Below are 25,920 nucleotides of genomic sequence, written 5' to 3' on the forward strand. Positions count from 1 at the left end.
TGAAATTGATAGCTGCAGGTGTCGGAACAGTCTGTGCTACTGACCGTTCATACATTGCCCTGCATATTGGCGTGTTATCTTACAGATAGCATGCCGATAATGACAGGGGCTCATAGCACCCTGTCACTGAGTACACACCACTGCTGTAGTACATGGGGGACAAGTGGTATCAGCGCACATGAGGTCCGCTGATACTACGTCTCCCCCATATTGGAGGATCATACCCCACATACCCCCCTGTGCTGAAAGTACAATAAAGTAGGGATGTCTGACGCTGTCTCCTGTCAAAATAGGGCAGGAAACTGGGGTGTAGTATGGTATGCCGGCGGCCGGGCTCCCGGCGACCAGCATACCGGCACCTGGAGCCCGACCGCCGGCATACCGTCAGCGTGGCGAGCGCAAATGAGCCCCTTGCGGGCTCGCTGTGCTCACCACGCTGTGGGCACGGTGGCACGCTATGCGAGCCACGCTATTTATTCTCCCTCCAGGGGTGTCGTGGACCCCCACAAGGGAGAATATCTGTCGGTATGCCGGGTGTCGAGATTCCGGCGTCAGTATACTGTGCGCCGGGATCCCGACATTCGGCAACCTGAAGACTACCCGGAAACTGTGCATCAAACACAGGGCCATTTTGGCTCCCAGCCACCCATGTGTTTAACAAAATATTGCCTGAGACATGGTAGACACATCTATAAAACAACGTTCATACATTCACTTGGTTTTGTAATACATTTGTGTAATCAATGAATTGTTCTGTATACTATATCTATATATCGCTATCTTTCAGTATAATAGATTAGTATTTGTATAATGTTATTAGGATTTGGGTGCATACCAGTGGATGGATGCAAAATTTAAGAGACTGATAAAATTGTGTTTAAGGTAAAAATGCCCAATTCTTGGTATTGTAGTAGTGGATTGATGATGATGGTGTACTTTGTTATGGTAGGAACTTGATGATTTGTTCAATAAGCTGGACCGAGATGGAGATGGCAGAGTGAGTTTCCAGGAGTTCCAGGTTGGTTTGTTTAGCCATGCACCTTTGCCTATTTCCTCCACACCACTGCGGCAAAGGCATCCATGGACATTTTACCAGGTGGGTGAATAAGTCTTACATGGTTTGTTAAACTAATCTATTCAGAAGAAAATGAAAATATATAATTAAACATTAACAAGTCTTCAGTGCGGAATGAAACGAGATTGTCAGAATTAAAGCTTTTGCTAGATCGTTACGGTAAATTTGCATGACAACAAAAGGTTTCCTGTAGATGCTCAGAGTACTGCGTCAGTGGTGGCGGCAACCAGTTCTTGTTTGTCACGTGTTAAGGTAAATGTCTCTGATTACTAACACTTTGATAAATGCATCTCTTCTGCATATTGCAAGCTTAAATCTCTCTCTCTCTATATATCTATATATCTATCTATATATCTATATATATATCTATATCTATATATATATATCTATATCTATATATATATATATATATATATATATATATATATATATATATATATATATATTATAATATTAGAGATGTGCACCGGAAATTTTTCAGGTTTTGGATTCGGTTCCGCGGCCGTGTTTTGGTTTCGGTTCCGCGGCCGTGTTTTAGTTTCGGACGCGTTTTGGCAAAACCTCCCTGAATTTTTTTTTGCCGGATCGGGTGTTTTTTTTTCTTCAAAAACAGCTTAAATCATAGAATTTGGGGGTAATTTTGATCCTATAGTATTATTAACCTCAATAACCACAATTTCCACTCATTTCCAGTCTATTCTGAACACCTCACAATACTATTTGTAGTCCTAAAATTTGCACCGAGGTCGCTGGATAACTAAGCTAAGCGACCCAAGAGGGCGGCACAAACACCTGGCCCATCTAGGAGTGGCACTGCAGTGTCAGACAGGATGGCACATGATGCAAAGAAAAGAGAAAAAGAGGTGCACTGTGGTCGCTGGATGGCTAAGCTAAGCGACACAAACGCCTCAATATCACAAGAATTATTTGTTCTAATTAATGGTATTATTGGTCCAAATCACTGGAAGAAAATGACAAAATCACTGGAATTATTTGGCAAGATCACTGTAATTAATAATTATAAATCACTGATATTAATTGGTAAAATCTCGCTATCGCCTGCCTAGTAAAGTGGAATCTAGATGGGATTTTGTACCGGGGACACAATAACTTCATCAATTGTTTAAATCCCACTGCACTAATGGCGGAAAACGGGCACACGTCTAACAGCGCACTGATTATACTGATCACTGATGATACTACGGAGAACTGACACTGAGCAGCGAGAACAGCACTGGACTATTGTACTGTAGTATACTGGTCCCCACAATGCAGCACTGACACTGAGCACTGATCAGGATACTAGAAGTATAGACTGAAAGAATGATATCGCACAGCGCTACTATTCAAGATATGTTTAAAAATATACAACCATTTACATAGATAGCAACGGGGACTTCATCTTTGGACCTATCCAGCGGTAGCACCTGCAGTATCCAGTATCCAGAAAGACTTTCTTTCCGTGGTTTCCGGAGCCTTGGAGGGACTTTCTTTTGACTACAAACATCTAGTGGCGGTCTGGACCGTATGGTGCCCCTTGGGGGGGAGGTTATCCATTATTGGTGATATGCCTACTTTGTTTTTATCTATGTGAGCACATTTTTGTTATTAAAATACGTGTTTTTAAAAAAAACAGTATTGCACTATATATATTTATTCAAAGTTTTAGTGATAAAGAAGGTGACCTAAAGATTGAAGACATCGTACCCATGTGGATGATATGCAAATAATCCATTTGCTCAATTGTGAGTGGGACCAATAAAAATCTATTACCTGTTCACTTTGTCTATTGTACTGCACCATTATTTGTTATCCCTCTGAATTTCAGATTTTGGAGGTCTTAAAGATACGATCATATCTATGTAAATGGTTGTATATTTTTAAGCATATCTTGAATAGTAGCGCCGTGTGATATCATTCTTTCAGTCTATGTTTATGGTTTGGGCTTTTTGGTGAAGGCTCTATATTGACATCGCTGGCAGTCACTGTTCTATTGTGAGCGCAAGTTGAGATCACCTGTTTATTATAGGATACTAGAAGTGACACAGAGCTGCAAGATACAGCAATGGCCTACTGTACTGTACTACTATAATTATATACTGGTGGTCCCCACAATGCAGCACACTGAGCACAGATATTACCAGGTGTATCTCACACATCGCTCAGTACAGATTACAGGATGAATAATCACTAGGTGTATAATACACTTCGCACAGTACAGTATACAGGGTGTATAATTAATTACCAGGTGTATCACACACATCGCACAGTACAGTATATAGGGTGTATAATCCCCAGGTGTATCTCACACATCACACATTACAGTATATAGGGTGTATAATCCCGAGGTGCATCTCACACATCGCTCAGTACAGTATACAGGGTGTATAATCACCAGGTGTATCACAAACGTTGCACAGTACAGTATACAGGGTGTATAATCCACAGGTGTATCTCATACATCACTCACTACAGATTACAGGATGTATAAAATCACCAGGTGTATAACACACTTCGCACAGTACAGTATATATACTGGTCACAACAATGCAGCAGATATTGAGCACTGATCAGGATACTAGAAGTGACACAGAGCTGCAAGATACAGCAGTGGCCTACTGTACTGTACTATATGTATACTGCTGGTCACCAAAATGCTGCACTGTCCTACTATATACTGCTCACAATAATGCAGCACAGAGATAGTATACCTGACACAGATCTGCAAGATACAGCAATGGCCTACTGTACTGTACTACTATAATTATATACTGCTGATCCCCAGTCCCCACAATGCAGCACACTGAGCACAGATTACTGAGCTTTTCAGGGAGAGAACGCAGCCACGTCCTCTCTGTTCAATCTCCAATGCACAAGTGAAAATGGCGGCGACGCGCGGCTCTTTATATAGAATACGAATCTCGCAAGAATCCGACAGCGGGGATGATGACGTTCAGGCGTGTTCGGGTTAACCGAGCAAGGCGGGAAGATCCAAGGCTGCCTCGGAACCGTGTAAAGTAGGTGAAGTTCGGGGGGGGGGGGGGGGGGGGGGTTCGGATCTCGGAGAACCGAACCCGCTCATCTCTAATTTTAAAATGTGTGTGTGTGTGTGTGTGTATATATATATATATATATATATATATATATATATATGTGTGTGTATATATATATATATATATATATATAAAATAATCTATCTAGATACAAACAGATTGGCGGCACTCACAGACTTTTCAGAGCCAAAGACACCAGACGAGCCCTTAGCGGCTTAACTTTTCGGTTTATTTCAACCGTCATCAGAAGCATGATGACTGTTGAAATAAACCGAAACGTTAAGTGCTAAGGGCTCGTCTGGTCTTTGGCTCTGAAAAGTCCGTGAGTGCTGCCTATCTGTTTGTATATACTGCAGTCCCACGCTGTGGATAGCACCCGGCAAGTTGCATTTCATGTTGCATTGAGTGCCGAATATCTTCTGCATATAGATCTATTTATAGATAGATAGATAATCTGGTCAGTGTAGTAGTATGTGCACAGGTAATGATTTATAATCTGTAAGCGTATATACGTAAAGTAGATAGAATATCTATAGCACTTATAACAAAAATAGTGGTATATATGCACTCCTCTGGATCATGAGTGGCTGCTAGTAACAAGTATGTGAATAGGTATGATGTAAATAAAGATATCCAGCGCCTACTAGTGCAATATAATTCGATTTTCTCATACGTCCTAGGGGATGCTGGGGTCCACTTCAGTACCATGGGGTATAGCCGGTTCCGCAGGAGCCATGGGCACTTTAAGACTTTTCAAGGGTGTGAACTGGCTCCTCCCTCTATGCCCCTCCTCCAGACCTCAGTTTTAGAAATGTGCCCAGGCAGACTGGATGCACTCCATAGGAGCTCTACGGAGTTTCTCTGAAAAGACTTATGTTAGGTTTTTTATTTTCAGGGAGAACTGCTGGCAACAGTCTCCCTGCTTCATGGGACTGAGGGGGCAGAAGTAGGAACCAACTTCCTAAAGAGTTTCATGGCTCTGCTTCTGGCTGACAGGACACCATTAGCTCCTGAAGGGAACTGAACGCTAGCCGTGCCTAGATGCTCACTCCCACAGCACGCCATCACCCCCCTCACAGAGCCAGAAGACAGGTGAGTGTTAGAAGACAGATCTTCAATCAAGAAAGTGACGGCTAAAGGTACCGCGCAGCTGGCGGGAGCGCAGCGCGCCATGTTGCCCACACAGGCACTGCAGGGTGCAGGGCGGGGGAGGGGGGGGGAGGAGGGGGGGCGGCGGCGCCCTGAGCAGCATGAAACCTATGGAAACTGACATAAATAAGGGGCATGAGTTGCTGAGGCACAGTTTTACCCCCGCCAGTATAAAAAATTACCTGATAAAAGCTGAGGAGAAACACGCCATTGCAGAGTGGAGCTTCCTCCTCAGTCAGCCAGCACACTACTCAGCGCCATTTTCTCTCTCTCCTCAGGCTGCAGAGACCACGCTGGTCCTCCACTGCTGAACAAGTATCAGGGTGCAAAACAGGGGGGGGGGGGGGGGCACAGTGAATTTGGTGCTATATAATTGTGTGATTAACATTATAAAGCGCTGCGTGTCAGTGGGCATTTTGTGTTCACAGACATTGTGTTACTGGCGCTGGGTTGTGAACTGGCAAATCCTATCTGTGTCCCTCTGACAGATTTTACTGTGGGTCTGTCCCCTATAAGTCCCGGAGTGTCTGTGGCGTGGTTGTGCACGTGTGTACCATGTCTGTGGCAGGGAACTCTTCCTCTGTGGGAGACATGTTAGGGACACAGAGGTGTAATATGACACCAAGAGCCTGACTGGGTGAAAGGTTATATGATAGTGTGAATCATATCAGTAAGAGGTTGGACTGAATCTCATACAGAAAACTGAAAATAATCTGTTGAAGATGTGATTTTTAATAGTTCTGCCTTTCATCCACAGGGACCCCTCTGGGTCACATACAAATTTGCACAAGTAGTACAAACTGATACCGACACGGACTCTGATTCCTGTGTCGACGCTTGTGATTCCAGGAGAATAGGTTCTAAGTTAGCAAAAAAGCATTCAAAACATGTTTTAGCTATAAAGGAGGTGTTAGAAGTTACGAAGCCCCCTCTTTTACCACAAGGAGAGGGTTTACTTTAGTAGAGAAGTAATGTAATTTTCCCTCCACCTCAGGAATTGAACAGTCTCTTGGAGGGAGTCTGATTTAACCTGAATAGAAATGTCAGATTCCCAAAAGGAATTCAGGCAGCTTATCTTTTTCCAAAAGATGGGAGTCACCCCGCATTTTAGACAGGGCCTTGTCATAAAAGAGAAAAGGTGTTTCTCCCTGCGCCTGGAATGGCTTCACTTAAGAAACCGACAGACCGCAAGTGAGTGAAGTGATCTATTGATGTGGCCAATGGGACACTACTCAAGCCTACCATTGTCTGTGCGTGGGTGAGTAGTGCTATATAAAAGTGGTCAGAAAACTTGTCATTAGACATTGACACAATAGATGGAGACGAGATACTCCTAACGTTAGGTCATATCAAAGACGCTGCTGCGTACGTACTAGAAACCATTAAATATATTGGTCTCTTGGGATCAAGAACCGCTACCATGGCAGTATCGGCTCGGAGGGCGTTGTAGATTCGCCAGTGGAATGCTGATGCAGAGTCCAAAAGAAATATGGAGGCTCTCCCGTATAAGGGTGAGGCCTTGTTTGGTGATGGACTGGATGCTTTAGTCTCGCCGGCTACCGCAGGTAAGTCGACATTCTTGCCTTATGCTCCTACACCGGCGAAAAAGACACCTCACTCTCACATGCAGTCCTTTCGGCCCAACAAATACAAAAAGGCCAAAGGTTCCCCCTTTTTTGCAGTTAGGGGAAGGGGAAAAGGAAAGAAATACACAGCGTCTCCCGGATCGCGGGAGCAGAAGTCCACCCCTGCTTCTGCCAAATCTGCAGCATGATGCTGGGGCTCCCTTGCGGGAGTCTGTTCGGGTGGGAGCACGTCTGAAACTTTAAAGTCAAATCTAGATTCAATCTGGCCAGAAACCATGGGTCTTACAAATAGTGTCCCATGGGTACAAACTAGAGTTTCAAGACGTCCCCGCATGCCGATTTTTCAATTCGACCTTGCCAGCTTCTCTTCCAGAAAGAGAGGCAATAACAACGGCAATTCAAAAATTATGTCAGGATCAGGTCATTGTCCTGGTACCCTTGTCACAGCAAGGAGAAGGTTTTTATTCAAGCCTCTTCGTAGTTCCGAAGCCGGACGGCTAGGTAAGACCGATTTTAAACCTGAAAAATCTGAATCTCTACCTGAAAAGCTTCAAGTTCAAGATGATATCTCTGAGGGTAGCGATTTCCAGTCTGGAGGAGGGGGTCTTCATGGTGTCAGTAGACATAAAGGATGCTTACTTGCATGTTCCCATTTATCCTCCTCACCAAGCTTATCTGAGATTCGCAGTACAGGATTGCCATTGCCAGTTCCAGTCGTTGCCGTTCGGACTCTCCACGGCACCGAGGGTATTCACCAAGGTGATGGCGGAGATGATGATCCTCCTTCGTCAAAAAGGAGTCAATATAATTCCTTATCTGGACAATCTCCTGATAAAAGCGAGATCCAGGGAACAGTTGGTGCAGAACATCGCACTCTCCCTGTTAATACACTAACAACACGATTGGATCATGATTTTTCCAATGTCGCAGTTGGAACCGACAACAAGATTGTCTTTTTTAGGGATAATTCTGAATACAGAAGTACGGAGAGTATTTCTTCCAGTGGAAAAGGCTCTGGAAATCCAGAAAATGGTCAAACAAATATTGAAACCAACAAGCGTGTCGATATATCAATGCATTCGGTTGTTGGGGAAAATGGTAGCGGCCTACGAGGCCATACAGTTTGGCCGATTTCATGCCAGAGTATTCCAGTGGGACCTGTTGGACAAGTGGTCCGGATCCCACCTACACATGCACCGGAAAATAATCCTGTCCCCCACAGCCAGGATTTCGCTCCTGTGGTGGCTACACAGTTCTCACCTACTAGAGGGATGCAGGTTTGGGATTCACGACTGGGTCCTAATAACCACGGATGCAAATCTCCGAGGCTGAGGAGCGGTCACACAGGGGGAAAGCTTCCAAGGAAAATAGTGGTGAAGTCAGGAAGCCTGCCTTCACATAAACATTCTGGAATTGAGAGCCATTTACAACTACAAGCGGTACATCTTCTTCAAGATCATCCCGTGCAGATCCAGTCAGACAATGTAACAGCAGTCGCGTACATAAACAGGCAGGCGGAACGAAAAGCAGAGCGTCAATGGAGGAGGTGACAAGAATTCTCCTCTGGGCAGAAAGACATGTAAGAGCTCGGTCAGCAATTTTCTTTCCGGGAGTGGACAACTGGGAAGCAGACTTCCTCAGCAGACACGATCTCCATCCAGGAGAGTGGGGCCACCACCATGAAGTCTTTGCAGAGGTGTTAAGTCTTTGGGGAGTTCCTCAAGTAGACATGATGGCATCTCGTCTAAACAAGAAGCTTCAGAGATATTGTTCCAGGTCGAGAGACCCTCAAGCAATAGCAGTGGATGCACTGGTGACCCAGTGGGTGTTTTGGTCAGTATATGTTTTCCCTCCACTTCCACTGATTCCAAAAGTTCTCAAAATAATAAGAACAAGAGTTCGAGCAATCCTCATTGTCCCAGACTGGCCAAGGAGGGATTGGTATCCAGATCTTCAGGAGTTGCTCATAGAAGACCCTCGGCCTCTTCCTCCTTGAGAGGACCTATTACAGCAGGGGCTGGGTGTGTATCAAGACTTACTGCGGCTACGTTTGACGGCATGGCCGTTGTGTTGGATCCTAGCCCGAAAGGGTATTCCCAAGAAAGTCATCCCCACTCTTATTCAGGCCAGGAAAGGAGTAACGTCTAAACATTCCACCGTATTTTGAGAAAATATGTGTCTTGGTGTGAATCCAAGAAGGCTCCTACGGAAGAGTTTGAGTTGGGACGTTTTTCTCCATTTTCTGCAGGCTGGTGTGGATGCGGTACTTAGATTGGGGTCAATCAAGTTCCAGATTTCGGCCTTATCAGTTTTCTTTTAAAAACAATTGGTTTCCTTTCCAGAGGTTAAGACGTTCGTGAAAGAGGGTTCTGCACATCCAGCCTCCATTTGTGCCTCCAGTGGCACCATGGGACCTTAATGTGGTGTTACAGTTCCTTCAATCAGATTGGTTTGAACCTCTGCAGGAGGTAGAATTGAAAGTTCTCAATTGGAAAGGGGTGATGCTTTTGACCTTGGCATCCGCAAGGCGGGTGTCTGAGTTGGGGGCCTTGTGTCACAAGAGCCCTTACCTGATCTTCCATGAAGATAGGGCAGGGTTAAGAACTCGTCAACAATTTCTTCCAAAGGTGGTTTCGTCCTTCCACATAAACCAACCTATTGTGGTGCCAGTAGCTACTGACACTTTCACTGAGTCACAGTCTCTAGATGTGGTTAGAGCTTTGAAGATTTATGTCGCAAGAACAGCTCGGTTACGGAAAACAGAGGCTCTGTTTGTCCTGTATGCTCCCAGCAAGATTGGGTGTCCTGCTTCTAAGCAGACTATTGCATGCTGGATCAGAGGGACAATTCAGCACGCTCATTCTACGGCCGGCTTGCCGGTACCGAAGTCGGTGAAGGCCCATTCTACTAGGAAAGTGGGCTTATCCTGGGCGGCTGCCCGGGGCGTTTCGGCTTTACAACTTTGCCGAGCAGCTACTTGGTCAGGGTCAAACACATTTGCTAAATTTTATAAGTTTGACACTTTGGCCAATGAGGACCTCAAGTTTGGTCAATCGGTGCTGCAGGGTCATCCGCACTCTCCCGCCCGTCCTGGAGCTTTGGTATAACCCCATGGTACTGAAGTGGACCCCAGCATCCTCTAGGACGTATGAGAAAACAGGATTTTAATACCTACCGGTAAATCCTTTTCTCCTAGTCCGTAGAGGATGCTGGGCACCCGACCCAGTGCGTACTTTACCTGCAGTTTGTTCTTTATAGTTACACTAGTTGTGTTTCATTTGTTTTCAGCATGTTGCTGTAAATGGTGCATGCCTGTCGGCGTGTGTCATCTTGAATGCCATGTTGTGCGGCATGGTTAAGGTGTGAGCTGGTATGAAAATCACCATTAGTATAAAAGTAAATCCTTTCCTCGAAATGTCAGTCTCCCTGGGCACAGTTCCTATAACTGAGGTCTGGAGGAGGGGCATAGAGGGAGGAACAAGTTCACACCCTTGAAAAGTCTTAAAGTGCCCATGGCTCCTGCGGAACCGTCTATACCCCATGGTACTGAAGTGGACGCCAGCATCCTCTGCAGACTAGGAGAAAAGGATTTACCAGTAGGTATTAAAATCCTATTTTTATACACATGTGCTGGGAGGATTCAGAAAACACTTAACTCAATAATGTGATCTTTAATCATCTGACCAGCGGTAGATCATAGCAACTGGAAACAATAGACAAAATGACAAAAATAATAGTGTGTACCATATTATTTAATCTGCATATATTCTTTGAACTGTGCTAATAAGAGTATTACTGGGCTATATAGCATTCCCGATATACCACACTCCACAATACTTTAGCATAAGTAATTCACAGTTTTATTAAAAAAGATAAATAAAAATCCACGTTCAAGAATAAAAACATATAAAAGATTATCTGTTCATCACAAGAGGGTCCAGGGTAGTTTCTCAACGCGTTTCGTATTCAATAGCAAGACTTCATCATGGACTTTTCTGAGGATCTCTTAGGAGTATTTTTGCTATGGTCTTAGATGGCTGGATTTATACCTACAACCCATCTTGCCTGCACAGCATTTAATCAATTACCTAATTGGCATGAAACCTATTTAATCCACACACAAAATCCTTCGTCAGATGCACACACTTTTCATGGCTCCAAGCCAGTGTAAGCCAGGCTCTCTTTCTATGGTGCTCATTCCGAGTTGTTCGCTCGCTAGCTGCTTTTAGCAGCATTTCAAACACTAGGCTGCCGCCCTCTGGGAGTGTATCTTAGTTTAGCAGAATAGCGAACGAAAGATTAGCAGAACTGCTACTAAATATTTTCTTGCAGTTTCTGAGTAGCTCCAGACCTACTCCTAGATTGCGATCACCTCAGTCCGTTTAGTTCCTGGTTTGACGTCACAAACACGCCCTGCGTTCGGCCAGCCACTCCCCGTTTCTCCAGACACTCCCGCGTTTTTTACCTGACTCGCCTGCGTTTTTTAGCACACTCCCGGAAAACGCTGTTACCACCCAGAAACACCCCTTTTCTGTCAATCATTCACCAATCAGCAGTGCGACTGAAAAGCGTCGCACGAACACCAGCAAATCTACTAAGTTTTGTGTTAAATAACTTTGCACATGCGCTCCGCGTACCATGCGCATTTAGCAACAAATCGCAGCATAGCGAAAATCGGCAACGAGCGAACATCTCTGAATGACCACCCATATGCAATACTGACATTAGTACATAAATCTTATTACATCTCAAAATGTAAACTAAGAAAACAGAACTTTACAAAGTCTTCAGAACACACAACATATGTCCCAGATTTAATCAATATTTAAATTTTATATTTCAGGGGAAAGTTCCTGAGAAATGACCATTTCCTCTTATAGAGACCACTATAAAATGTACAATATAAGTAACAAGTTTGGCCTTTGCATAATGTCCAGCAGGTTTTTGTAACTGTAGAAGTTGAATTAGGTGTTAACTACGAAATTAAGACAAATTTAATCTGCCCCCATATCTTTTCATTTACATTGTGGTTTGATAAATACAGATTTTCAGGAACTATGATCAGGGCAGAATCAATCAAGTTTTACTGAATTTGAGATAATGAAAATAACAACAATATGTGTAATATGTTTTTCCATTTGCCCTTAATGCGTTATGTTCTATTTTTGATGCTTGCAATCCCTGCGTAGATGTATTCCTAATAAACAGCCGTGAAATCAGACGGATTAGTGAACACTTAAACACATATATCGTGTTGCATTTGCAGCTATGTAAACTCATTTAGTTTTGTAATGTTTTACTACAGCTGCTAGAGGAGAACAGCCATAAGACAGCCACTCCTTCTCTTCTTTCTGGCTATGGACCCTTCCATCTTTTCTCCAGCATTGATGATGGGTCTGGTTTTGGGAACCCAGAACAGGTTATGATCATCTGGGAAGAGCAAGGGATTGAAGACTGTAGAGAGATATTAATGGTAAGTAGTCAAATCTGCTCATTCCAAGCATCAAGTGCCGACACACAAATGTTTGCTTACCTTATGTTTCTGCTGTAATAAATGTCTTCCTGTTATATACATTCTCACCCATTTAGGGTCATTTAAGATTATAACCACCCTGTTAAACCTAAACTAAGTTTCTCTGGGTATATTTTAGTGCTAGGGGTATTTCTCTTCTCAGTACTCTAGCAGAGCTCGCTGAAGGAATGATTACAAGCAAAACTCATCATTGTGAATGTGTACCAAATGCTAAACACGAGCTTTACAGTATGTGAGTCCTTTGTGTGTGGACTGTACCCCAAACCAACTGAAACCCCTGAAGAAGTGAAACAAATCATGTCCTGGGTGGTGTCGTTTAATGTTGTATAATACCCCTTTCACACCAAATTTATAAACCGGGTTATTGCCGGGGCAACCGGGTCCAGGTTTGGTGTGAAAGGATCTACCTGGGTTGTGTTACCCAAGAATCCAAGCTTGGTAGCTACAAGGGTCAAACCCGACATCCAACTCTGGTCTTTTGGAGATGTCCTCTCCATAACCCAGCAATAACCTGGTTCCAGCATTTTTGGTATGAAAGTGGGGTAGTCATTTTTTTTATGAAGAAAGACTTAATGTTAAGTGCTAAAGAGATAAAGATCAAGTGTGTACATAGAGGCTTTACAGCCAGTGAGACTTTTTCTTAATTGTCCTTGATATTTTTTTTTTCCTTTTTAAGCAATGAATCGGGAATTGCAAAGGACCAAGATGATGTATCTGAATTTTTTTCTAAATATATTAACAAAAACATGGGTTAGAGTATCCATATTCCGTCAAAGAGCCACTCTTTATGAATCAGCAGAGAAAAGGCTCAGAGTTTCTAGTACTCAAGGTTAAGATCCCTTGATGAAGAATGGGAGAGAACACATTGATATATGGAGATTTACGGGTCTATTCAATTGATGTCTGATCCTTTCCGTCGGAAAGGATCCAACGTTTCAGTATTCAATTTGTGGCCAAATCAGACAGGTTTTGGCTGTTTCCGACAATGCCAAGCCGGCTTTTTTTAAAGTCGGATTTGGCCGCTAATTTGACAAAACACGTAGATCCGCGGCTAATCTGCCGATCCACATGTTTTCCAACAAGTCGGAATTTCTGACATGTTGGATAAACGGCAGTTTGATTGAATAGGTCGAATTTGGATCCGACCTTAAAATGCAGACTTGAGTTATATAGACCCCTTAGAGGGGAGTTTAATTGTGCCTAATAATTTTTCAAGCAAAAAAGAAAACGAGGCCTTTTTCGAGAGACAACACATGGACCCGGATCAGTTATGAGGCATTTATTTTTTCATCTGCCTCCAGGCCGGTGAAAAAAAGTCCTTGATAGTGTTTGCTTTCGGGGCTAATTGGATAGAATCTGGTGGATCAATTAGCAGTGGTAATTTACCGCGGCTAATTGAATTATCCTCTTAATCTTAAAAGGCTAGGGCGGTGCGAGCGGAAATGTGATTTCTGCACCTAATGATCGGAGCAACATTTGAATAGCTCCGGTAGACACCTATGGGGGCTAACAATCTCTCCAACAATTGAATAGCCCCAATGTAAGAAAATAAGTTATGTATTTCTTCTCTTTAGAGCCTGGATTTTAATGTGGAAGAACAAGTGAACCTCCTGGAGCTCACCACTGCTTTAGACAATGAGATAATTTCAACAAAGAACAGAATGCACATTGCGGCATTGACATCTTATAAACATGAACTACATCACCAGCAGTAAGTTTCCCTTTTATAAGTCTCATGGCCCAGATATAGAGCTTTTTAGGTATTTGAATTTTTTGGGCAAGTGTCTAAACACCTTATTGTGATATCCTCCGTTTTGAAGAGTGCAAGAGCAGACATATCCTATGTTACCTTTAAATGTGATATGATAACTGTTTAACTCATTTTTGTTTATTATAATGCTCTGATGTCCCGGCTCTTTTTCAGCAGATATTCAGCACGGGTACCTTGGCAAGCCTTCTGGCTATTATTATTCACTATCTGTCATGGTTTGCTGTGCATCCTCAGCATTGAGGCCCTTGTGCCACATTAGGGGTGGGCAAAATACGTCCCGCCGGCCGGATGCGGCCCGCAAACCGATCCTGCCCGGCCCACTGCCTCCCACCAGCAAGCAATGACAAGCGGCCCGACCGGCTGAGCTGCTTGTTATTGCTCTGCAGTACCTCCAAGCTGCAGGTGCCAGTCTCCCCTGCTGCTGCTGCACGGCGCCTGCGTTGTAGCCTCCACCTCCAGAGTCCCCAGTGACAACGGCTGTGTTCAGCCGAAAAGGGGAGGGAGTTACGTGCCGATGAGGGGCGGGGCTACACGGGATCTCAGAGGGCGGAGCTACACGGGACAAGAGCCAGACTGCTACAGATCAATCCTTCCTGCACTGCCAGCCAGATCAGTGAGTTAATGGAAAAAGTGAGTGTTTGTGTGTGCGGGCAGTGGCGTCAGACTGTTTTTAGGTTGGGGGGTAGAGATCTTTAGCTCTCGCTGTACCAACCCCTCCCGTGTTCTGTCACTGTGTCACCCCCCGATGTTCTGTCACCGTGTCACCCCCTGTATTCTGTCACCATGTCACCCCCCCATGTTCTGTCACCGTGTCACACGCCAGTGTTCTGTCACCGTGTCACACGCCAGTGTTCTGTCACCGTGTCACACGCCAGTGTTCTGTCACCGTGTCACACGCCAGTGTTCTGTCACCGTGTCACACGCCAGTGTTCTGTCACCGTGTCACACGCCAGTGTTCTGTCACCGTGTCACACGCCAGTGTTCTGTCACCGTGTCACACGCCAGTGTTCTGTCACCGTGTCACACCCCCGTGTTCTGTCACCGTGTCACCCCCCCGTGTTCTCACTGTCACCCACCTTGTTCTGTCATTGTATCACACCCCCGTGTTCTGTCACTGTGTCACACCCCCACCATGTTCTGTCACTGTGTCACACCCCCACCGTGTTCTGTCACTGTGTCACACCCCCACCGTGTTCTGTCACTGTGTCACACCCCCACCGTGTTCTGTCACTGTGTCACACCCCCACCGTGTTCTATCACTGTGTCACACCCCCGTGTTCTATCACTGTGTCGCACCTTTCCCCAGGGGCCATAAGACACTGGATAATTTGCTTGCTGCGCAATGATTATCCCAAATAAAATGTTAATGTGTAAAAGGGAGCTCTACCTTCCGTACTGTGTAAAAAAGGGGGCTCTACCATCCATACTGTGTCTAAGGGAGCTCTACCTGCCATAATGTGTGTAAAAGGGGCTTTATCTGGTGTAATGGGTGTAAGGGGCGCTACTGTGTGGCGCAATTTGAATAATGGAGACTATTGAGCAGCCTAATATGAATCTGTATTATTTTTTTGGCCATGCCCCTTCCACATGAAGCCACGTCCCTATATTTTTGGCACGTGGGGGGGAGCTGCTATGTTATGTGTGGCCCTCAGATACTGACAAGAAAGTGTCAAGTGGCCCCTCAGCTGAAATAAATGCCTACCCCTATCCTACATTGTTCTGTGCTGGGAGAACAGTGCTTGGAGTAGCCATATAATGCTATCTTAACTGCTAGTACTGATTGTACTGGGAGTGACATTTTCCATAAGCCCATTTTAAACATTTTCTCTCTTTCCACTTCTGTTCTTTTCTCCTACGTCCTTAGGGATACTGGGAATCCATTTAGTACCATGGGGTATAGAGGGGTCCACTAGGAGCCTTGGGCACTTTAAGAATTTGATAGTGTGCGCTGGCTCCTCCCTCTATGCCCCACCTACCAAACTCCGTTTAGAAAATGTGCCCGCAGTAGCCGGTCACGTCGCTGGAAGCTCCTGAAGAGTTTTCTGCATTTATTTTATATGTTTGTTAATTTTCAGGCAGGACTGGATGGCGCCAGCCTTTCTGCTTCGTGGGACTGGGGGAACGGCCGAACCTCTTGAAGGATTAATGGTCCCGTTTCCCACTGACAGGACAATAGCTCCTGAGGGAACTATTCGCAAGCCCCACCACGACGAGCGTACATTCTCGCAGCACGCCGCCACCCCTAACAGAGCCAGAAGATAGAAGAGTGGTGAGTACTAAGCCGACGTCCCGGTTAGCGTGTCACCGGCCATTATGGCGGCATGAGGGTACGGAGATGCACAGCTTCTGCATGGGGCGGCTAGGTCTCCAGACTCGGTACACAGTGCAGACGCCCAGCTTCTGAGGGGGGCAAACAGGGTGTCTCAGTATACTATATGTGTACAAAGTACCCAGACTGGCATTACAGACAAAAAAGGGGGCTGACTCCATTTTAGGCACAAAAATGACCTCAGCCAGTATAAAAAAGTGCGGGAAGACCGTGCGCCATTAAAGGGGCGTGGCTTCATTATGAGCTGATCCAGCAGCTCACCAGCGCCATTTTCCCTCTGCAGTGGACACAGACGCTGACTGACGGGGACGCGCAGCTCCTCGTGAGAGACTCCAGATTACCTAAGCGGTACCAGGGGGGTCATAGCAGGGGGGAAGCGCTTACTAGTGTACTAAGTCCCCAATCTAGGTACTTAGTCTGTGACCTAGCTAAGCTTGGCATCAGCAGTAAGGGCGCAGTGTGCTGGCTCCATACTATCTCTGTGTCTCCCTGGAAGGGCTCTTTGTGGGTTAATTGTGCATTTACCCTGTTCCTGTGTGTGTACTGTCACAGTATGTCAGACAAAGAGTGTGTTTCATGTAAGGCACAGTGTTCCGCTTATCCAGGGGGTTCACTGCAGTGTACTAAGTGCAGTGCACCCTCCCAGGCTAGCGGGGCAGAGCCAGCTTGGCTGGACACCATTAGGGGATATCTACTAAATTGTCCCGCAATGAGAAAGAGATGCAATACTTAAGACAATCTATGACTGAGTTTATGAAAAGAGACTCCGTACTCAAACTAGCGTCTCAGTCCCCTGCCATTTGTCCTGCAGACTGACTCTGATGATGAAGGGTCAGACATGGAGCAGGGGGAGATGGACTCAGAGGTTGGGGAGGGTACTCTGTCACAGGGAATAGAGGCTCTCATAGAAGCTATCACAGAAGTTCTGCATATCCCTGATAAGGTGACAGAGGAGACTGAGGAATCTTATTTTAATATAAAAAAGAAATCCTCAGCCACTTTTCCTATGTCAAAGGAACTAAATACCCTGTTTGAAGAACCTAAAGGGTTGATATCATATTTTCCATTTCCTACTGAGGATAGGAAAAAATGGGAAAATCCACCAATAGTGGATGCATCAGTATCCAGGCTGTCACCGAAAATTATATTGCCTGTCCCGGTGGCACCCTCCCTAAAAGACACGGCTGATCGTAGAATTGAGAATACACTCAAATCTTTGTATACAGCTACTGGGGTGGCCCAGAGACCCACTATTGCATGTGGGTGGATTACTAAGGCCATCGCCAAATGGTCGGGGTAACCTAATTGAGGGGTTAAATACCTTGCCTCAAGGGGAGATTTTTATTCCTGCAACATATACAGGACTCTGCGAATTTTATGGTGGAAGCCATAAAAGAAATAGGCTTGCTTAATGCACGCACCATTGCTAGCAGGCTTATGGCTACGCCAGTGGACTGCTGATGCAGACTCCAGGGAAGGCGTGGAAGGCCTACCTTTCACAGGAGAAGCCTTATTTGGAGATGAACTAGACAAATGGATCTCCAAAGCAACTGCGGTTAAGTCCATGTATCTTCCTTCTGCAGCTCCCCCAGCCAGGAAGGCCTACTCAGGACCTAATTTACAGTCCTTTCGGACTGCCAAGTTTATGGGTAAAACCAGAGGTTCTTCTACAGCCACCAGAGGCGCTAGAGGTAAACCACGCAAACCAGAAACTGCTGGTTCACAGGAACAGAGCTCAAGCTCTGATTCCTCAAAGCCTTCAGCATGACGGTGGACCGCGATGCCTGGAAGACTGGCAGGTGAGAGCCCGACTAAAAAATTTCAGTCACATCTGGACAGGTTTGTGCCAGTATCCCAGGATCCCTGGGTCTGGATCTTATTTTCCAGGGCTACAGACGGGAGTTTCAGGAGCTCCCACCTCACAGATTCTTCAAATCAGGCTTACCAGTTTCACAAGAGGCAAGTATAACCTTACAGGACGCCATTCAAAAACTGGTACAGACTCAGGTCATTGTTCCAGTTCCACCTCATCTGCAAAACAAGGGATATTGGCCCTCATTCAGGGTTGATCGCACTAAGCTGCTTTTTGCAGCCCATGCGATCAACTATACTCTGCCTATGGGGGTGGGTTTTCCCCATAGCAAGGCTGCATTCGCTTGTGCAGCCCTGCTATGGGGAATAAATTTGTGCAGTTTGTAAGTAGGGCTAGACATGCTTACCAGCTGCAACGTTTTCAGCCTGTTCGGTCCTGGCTCTGACGTCTAACACCCACCCTGGACACGCCTGCGTTTTTCTTACCACTCCCTAAAAACGGCTCCGGATGCTGTGTTGCCGCCCAGGAAAGCCCGTCGCCAGTCCATCTTCAAGCGATCGCTTTCTTCTTTCCCTTCGTTGTTACGGGAAACCCTTTTCTCGTAGTCCGTAGGGGATACTGGGTGCCCGCCCGGTGCTTCGTTCTCTCTGCACTGTTACTTAGTTAAGTATTCTGGTTTGTTCGGCTGTTGCTGTTCATGTTTCAAGTTTGGTTAGCATGGTTTTCCTCTTGTTCTCTGTGTGCTGGTTTGTAATCTCACCACTTTCCTTATCTATCCTTCTCTCAAAGTATGTCTGCCTCCTCGGGCACAGTTTCCTGACTGAGTTTGGTAGGAGGGGCATAGAGGGAGGAGCCAGCGCACACTATCAAATTCTTAAAGTGCCCAAGGCTCCTAGTGGATCCGTCTATACCCCATGGTACTAAATGGATTCCTAGTATCCCCTGTGGACTGTGAGAAAAGGATTTACCGGTAGGTAATTTAAAATCTTATTTCTCTGACGTCCTAATGGATGCTGGGAACTCCGTAAGGACCATGGGGAATAGACGGCTCCGCAGGAGACTGGGCACATCTAAAGAAAGATTTAGGACTATCTGGTGTGCACTGGCTCCTCCCCCTATGACCCTCCTCCAAGCCTCCGTTAGATTTCTGTGCCCGGCCGAGCTGGATGCACACTAGGGGCTCTCCTGAGCTCCTAGAAAGAAAGTATAGTTTAGGTTTTTTATTTTACAGTGAGACCTGCTGGCAACAGGCTCACTGCACCGAGGGACTAAGGGGAGAAGAAGCGAACCTACCTAAGTGGTGGTAGCTTGGGCTTTTTAGGCTACTGGACACCATTAGCTCCAGAGGGATCGAACACAGGACCCGACCTCGTCGTCCGTTCCCGGAGCCGCGCCCCTTACAGAGCCAGAAGCAAGAAGGTCCGGAAAATCGGCGGCTGAAGACTTCTGTCTTCTCCAAGGTAGCGCACAGCACTGCAGCTGTGCGCCATTGCTCCTCATGCACACCACACACTGCGGTCACTGATGGGTGCAGGGCGCTGGGGGGGGCGCCCTAAGCAGCAATAAATAGCACCTTGGCTGGCAAACTGACACCATATATAGCCCCAGGGGCTATATAGGTGTATATTAACCCCTGCCAGAATTATTAAAATAGCGGGAGAAAGCCCGCCGAAAAAGGGGTGGAGCCATCTCCCTCAGCACACTGGCGCCATTTTCCCTCACAGCTCAGAAAAAAAAAAGCAAATGCCTGTGAATGTGATGTCACCCCCTGCGGGGTCGACACCTGTGTGGATGGACTTATGGAAGGTGTCAACTCCTTACACAAAAGGTTTGACGACATAGGACAGCCGGCTACTCAGCTTGTGCCTGTTCCAGCGTCTCAAATGTCATCAGGGGCTTTAAAACGCACGCTACCTCAGATGACAGACACAGATGTCGACACGGATATCGACTCCAGTGTCGACGACGATGAGACTAGTGTACCCTCCAATAGGTCCACCCGTTACATGATTGAGGCAATGAAAAATGTATTACACATTTCTGATAATACCCCAGGTACCACAAAAAAGGGTATTATGTTTGGTGAGAAAAAACTACCTGTAGTTTTTCCTGCATCTGAGAAATTAATATGAGGTGTGTGAGGAAGCGTGGACTTCCCCCGATAAGAAATTGATAATTTCTAAGCAGCGTACCCTTTTCCGCCAGAGGATAGGTCACGTTGGGAAATACCCCCTAGGGTAGATAAAGCGCTGACACGCTTATTAAAAAAGGTGGCACTACCGTCTCCGGATACGGCCGCCCTAAAGGAACCTGCTGATAGAAAGCAGGAAACTACCCTTAAAGCTATATACACACACATGGGCATTATATTGAGACCAGCTATTGCCTCGGCATGGAGGTGCAGTGCGGCAGCTGCGTGGTCAGATTCCCTGTCGGATAATACTATGGATAGGGACAATATTTTGCTGACAATAGAGCATATAAAAGACGCTGTCTTATACATGCGTGATGCACAGAGGGATATTTGCCGGCTGGCATCACAAATAAGCGCTATGTAAAAGCGATGCCGATTCAAAACGGCACATGGAAGTTTTGCCCTATAAGGGGGTGGAACTGTTTGGGGATGGTCTTTCAGACCTCGTTTCCACAGCTACTGCTGGGAAATCAAACTGGTTGCCACAAGCTACCCCACAGCAAAAGAAAGCACTGTATTATCAGGTACAGTCCTTTCGGCCCCAGAAAAGCAAGAGGGCTGGAGGCTCATCTTTTCTGCCAAGAGGAAAAGGTAGAGGGAAAAAGCTGCAGCACACAGCTAGTTCCCAAGAGCAGAAGTCCTCCCCTGCGTCCGGTAAGTCCACAGCATGACGCTGGGACTGCTCAGGCGGACCCGGGTACGGTGGGGGCCCGTCTCAAAAATTTCAGCGCACAGTGGGCTCTCTCACAGGCGGATCCCGGGGTTCTTCAAACAGTATCTCAGGGGTACAGGCTGGAATTCGAGACGTCTCCCCCCCCCCCCGCCATTTCCTAAAATCTGCCTTACCGGCAACTCCCTCTGCCAGGGAGGCAGTGTGGTGGTTATCTAAAAACTGTATTCACTGCAAGTGATTGTCAAGGTACCCCTCCTTCAACAAGGAAAGGGTTACTATTCCACAATGTTTGTGGTACCGAAACCGTAAGGTTCGGTGAGACCCATATTAAATTTAAAATCCTTGAACACATATATCAAAAGATTCAAGTTCAAGATGGAATCGCTCAGGGCGGTTATTGCGAACCTGGACGAGGGGGATTACAGGGTCTCTCTGGACATCAAGGATGCTTACCTGCATGTCCCCATTTACCCTCCTCACCAGGAGTACCTCAGGTTTGTGGTACAGGACTGTCACTATCCGTTCCAGACGCTACCGTTTGGGTTATCCACGGCACCGAGGGTCTTTACCAAGGTAATGGCCGACATGATGATACTCCTTCGCAAGAAGGGAGTTTTTAATTATCCCATACTTGGACGATCTCCTGATAAAGGCGAGGTCCAAGGAACAGTTGGTAGTGGGGGTAGCACTTTCTCGGGAAGTGCTGCAACAGCACGGCTGGATTCTCAATATTCCAAAGTCACAGCTGGTCCCGACGACACGTCTTCTGTTCCTGGGAATGATTCTGGACACAGACCAGAAAAAAGTGTTTCTTCCAGTGGAAAAAGCCGAGGAGTTATCATCTCTAGTCAGAGACCTCCTAAAACCGGGACAGGTGTCGGTACATCAATGCACACGAGTCCTGGGAAAAATGGTAGCTTCGTACGAAGCAATTCCATTCGTAAGGTTCCACGCAAGGACTTTCCAGTGGGACCTGTTGGACAAATGGTCCGGGTCCCATCTCCAGATGCAACAGCGGATAACCCTGTCGGCAGGGACCAGGGTGTCGCTGCTGTGGTGGCTGCAGAGGGCTCATCTACTAGAGGGCCGCAGATTCGGAATACAGGACTGGGTCCTGGTGACCACGGATGCCAGCCTTCGGGGCTGGGGTGCAGTCACACAGGGAAGAAATTTCCAAGGACTGTGGTCAAATCAGGAGATTTCGCTTCACATAAATATTCTGGAGCTAAGGGCCATTTACAATGCCCTAAGCCAAGCAAGGCCCCTGCTTCAGAACCAGCCGGTACTGATCCAATCAGACAACATCACGGCGGTCGCCCATGTAAACAGACAGGGCGGCACAAGAAGCAGGAGGGCATTGGCAGAAGCCACAAGGATTCTCCGATGGGTGGAAAATCATGTGTTAGCACTGACAGCAGTGTTCATTCCGGGAGTGGACAACTGGGAAGCAGACTTCCTCAGCAGGCACGACCTCCACCCGGGAGAATGGGGACTTCATCCAGAAGTCTTCCAAATGCTGGTAAACTGTTGGGAAAGACCACAGGTGGCCATGATGGCGTCCCGCCTCAACAAAAAGCTAAAAAGATATTGCGCTAGGTCAAGGGACCCTCAGGCGATCGCTGTGGACGCTCTAGTAACACCGTGGGTGTACCAGTCGGTTTATGTGTTTCCTCCTCTGCCTCTCATTCCCAAGGTACTGAGAATAATACGAAGGCGAGGAGTGAAAACTATACTCGTGGTTCCGGATTGGCCAAGAAGAGCTTGGTACCCGGAACTTCAAGAGATGCTTTTAGAGGACCCTTGGCCTCTGCCGCTCAGACAAGACCTGCTGCAGCAGGGGCCCTGTCTGTTCCAAGACTTACCGCGGCTACGTTTGACGGCATGGCGGTTGAACACCGGATCCTGAAGGAAAAGGGCATTCCGGAGGAAGTCATCCCTACCCTGATCAAAGCCAGGAAGGATGTCACCGCAAAACATTATCACCGCATTTGGCGGAAATATGTTGCTTGGTGTGAGGCCAGGAAGGCCCCAACGGAGGAATTTCAACTGGGTCGATTCCTGCATTTCCTGCAAGCAGGGGTGACGTTGGGCCTCAAATTGGGGTCCATTAAGGTCCAGATTTCGGCCCTGTCGATTTTCTTCCAGAAAGAACTGGCTTCACTGCCTGAAGTTCAGACTTTTGTCAAAGGAGTTCTGCATATTCAGCCTCCTTTTGTGCCCCCAGTGGCACCTTGGGATCTCAATGTGGTTTTGGAGTTCCTGAAATCACATTGGTTTGAACCACATAAGACTGTGGATTTGAAATATCTCACGTGGAAAGTGGTCATACTGTTGGCCCTGGCTTCGGCCAGGCGTGTGTCAGAATTGGCGGCTTTGTCCTATAAAAGCCCTTATCTGATTTTCCATATGGATAGGGCAGAGTTGAGGACTCGTCCTCAGTTTCTCCCGAAGGTGGTATCAGCGTTTCACTTGAACCAGCCTATTGTGGTGCCTGCGGCTACTAGGGACTTGGAAGATTCCAAGTTACTGGACGTAGTCAGGGCCTTGAAAATTTATGTTTCCAGGACGGCTGGAGTCAGGAAAACTGACTCGCTGTTTATCCTGTATGCACCCAACAAACTGGGTGCTCCTGCTTCTAAGCAGACTATCGCGCGCTGGATTTGTAGCACTATTCAGCTGGCGCATTCTGCGGTGGGACTACCGCAGCCTAAATCTGTAAAAGCCCATTCCACAAGGAAGGTGGGCTCATCTTGGGCGGCTGCCCGAGGGGTCTCGGCTTTACAACTTTGCCGAGCTGCTACTTGGTCAGGGGCAAACACGTTTGCAAAATTCTATAAATTTGATACCCTGGCTGAGGAGGACCTGGAGTTCTCTCATTCGGTGCTGCAGAGTCATCCGCACTCTCCCGCCCGTTTGGGAGCTTTGGTATAATCCCCATGGTCCTTACGGAGTTCCCAGCATCCACTAGGACGTCAGAGAAAATAAGAATTTACTCACCGGTAATTCTATTTCTCGTAGTCCGTAGTGGATGCTGGGCGCCCATCCCAAGTGCGGATTGTCTGCAATACTTGTAAATAGTTATTGTTACACAAATCGGGTTGTTATTGCGAGCCATCTGTTCAGAGGCTCCATTGTTATCATACTGTTAACCGGGGTTCCTATCACGTGTTATATGGTGTGATTGGTGTGGCTGGTATGAGTCTTACCCGGGATTCAAAATCCTTCCTTATTGTGTCAGCTCTTCCGGGCACAGTATTCTAACTGAGGCTTGGAGGAGGGTCATAGGGGGAGGAGCCAGTGCACACCAGGTAGTCCTAAATCTTTCTTTAGATGTGCCCAGTCTCCTGCGGAGCCGTCTATTCCCCGTGGTCCTTACGGAGTTCCCAGCATCCACTACGGACTACGAGAAATAGAATTACCGGTGAGTAAATTCTTATTTTTTATCTATCGCCTAATGGAAATTGTCTCTAATATTACCTTGTATTTCTTTTTCATCCACTAGGGGTCACTGGAGTACTCTTGGGATATGGACGGCTTCCACCGGAAGAAGGCACTGAATAAATTAATTTTGAGACTACTCCTCCCCTCCATATCCTGCAGCACTTCAGTGTTTTTTCTGTGCTCGACACAGTTAGAAGGCATAGTGGAGCTTGTCCACAAAGTATTGGAATTTTTTCTAAGTTTTTTTTTTTCTTCAATTTCCACGTCCTTTCCCCCCTTCTAACAGGCGTGGGTCAGGGACAGTGGAAGCGGCTGAGTAGCCGTGAGTGTCGGACCTCTCTGTAAAGAGCTCCCTCACTCCACTTGCAGGCTGCCTGCAGGAAAGCTGGACGGAGCTTGGATGAAAGCCCCGTCATAGACTTTTGTCACGGTCCAGGTATGTTGGGTTGGGGCGGTCAGCGCTTGCTGCCGCTCCACTGTTGGGGATTGTTGGGTGCTCACCGCTGCCCGGAGCGCGTGTACATGGGCCGCTTCACGGTCCATGCGGCGCGCTCTCACTCTCCGGCTCCCAGCATCCTAAGAGACCGCTGTTCCCTGCGCAGCAGCAGCGCTGCTTGGCTACACAGACACGCCGCTATGCTGTGTGTGGCGGGCGGGAGCACGTGTGCATAGGCCGCTCCACGGCTCTATGCAGCACGCTCTCTGCTTCCGCCATCCGCCCGCAGCAGCCGAGGAGTTCCGTTGTCCGGGGTCTACAGGACAGGCCGCTCACACGGCCCTTTGCAAAACTTCCACAGGCCCAGACCCGGTGCTGTACACGGAGGTCGTGGGAGTGGGGGGAGACTTTAACAGTATTTGGCAGTGTCAAGCTTTTAGGAAAGACTTGGTGCTTAGTATGTTTAATGTTCTCCTGTCTGTTCCAGGTTTCCTATTTTACATCTCGGCTAAGAGTGGTACTAGGGGAATTTTGGGGTCAGTTTTCGTATTGCTGGCAGGCACTGCACTTGCCTAGATATATACCAGGAACTTTGGTGTTATTACTGAGTCGTGCAGTCTGTCTGTGTGGAGTTTGTATTGTCTGTCTTCATAATGAGTAAGACACCAGCAAAATCTAAGAAACATTTGTCATGTCATGTCTGTAAGAGTGTGTTGCCTGATGGATCCACCACATGTACAGCATGTGTTGTTAATACAGCCATAAATACGATTTCCATTCCAGAAGTAAAGCCAGCATCTCAGGACCCTCCATGGGCTTTACTTGCAGATGTATTAGTTGGTTTACAATCAGAGCTGGCCGCCTCTC

At 46.7% G+C, this 25,920-nt stretch overlaps 1 protein-coding gene across 6 annotated transcripts in view; it reads left to right on the plus strand.

Moving 5' to 3' along the window:
• NINL (ninein like) overlaps positions 1-25,920 on the plus strand; it is a 277,291-nt gene that overhangs the window by 113,744 nt on the left and 137,627 nt on the right. For all 6 annotated transcript variants that reach the window (XM_063918113.1, XM_063918114.1, XM_063918111.1 and 3 more), the window contains exons 8-10: positions 950-1,096; positions 12,169-12,336; positions 13,971-14,107. In XM_063918113.1, coding sequence (XP_063774183.1) covers positions 950-1,096; positions 12,169-12,336; positions 13,971-14,107 — 452 coding nt within the window. The remainder of the gene's footprint in view (positions 1-949; positions 1,097-12,168; positions 12,337-13,970; positions 14,108-25,920) is intronic.

The sequence above is a fragment of the Pseudophryne corroboree genome, chromosome 4 (genome assembly GCF_028390025.1).
Source record: "Pseudophryne corroboree isolate aPseCor3 chromosome 4, aPseCor3.hap2, whole genome shotgun sequence".
Lineage (NCBI taxonomy): Eukaryota > Metazoa > Chordata > Amphibia > Anura > Myobatrachidae > Pseudophryne > Pseudophryne corroboree.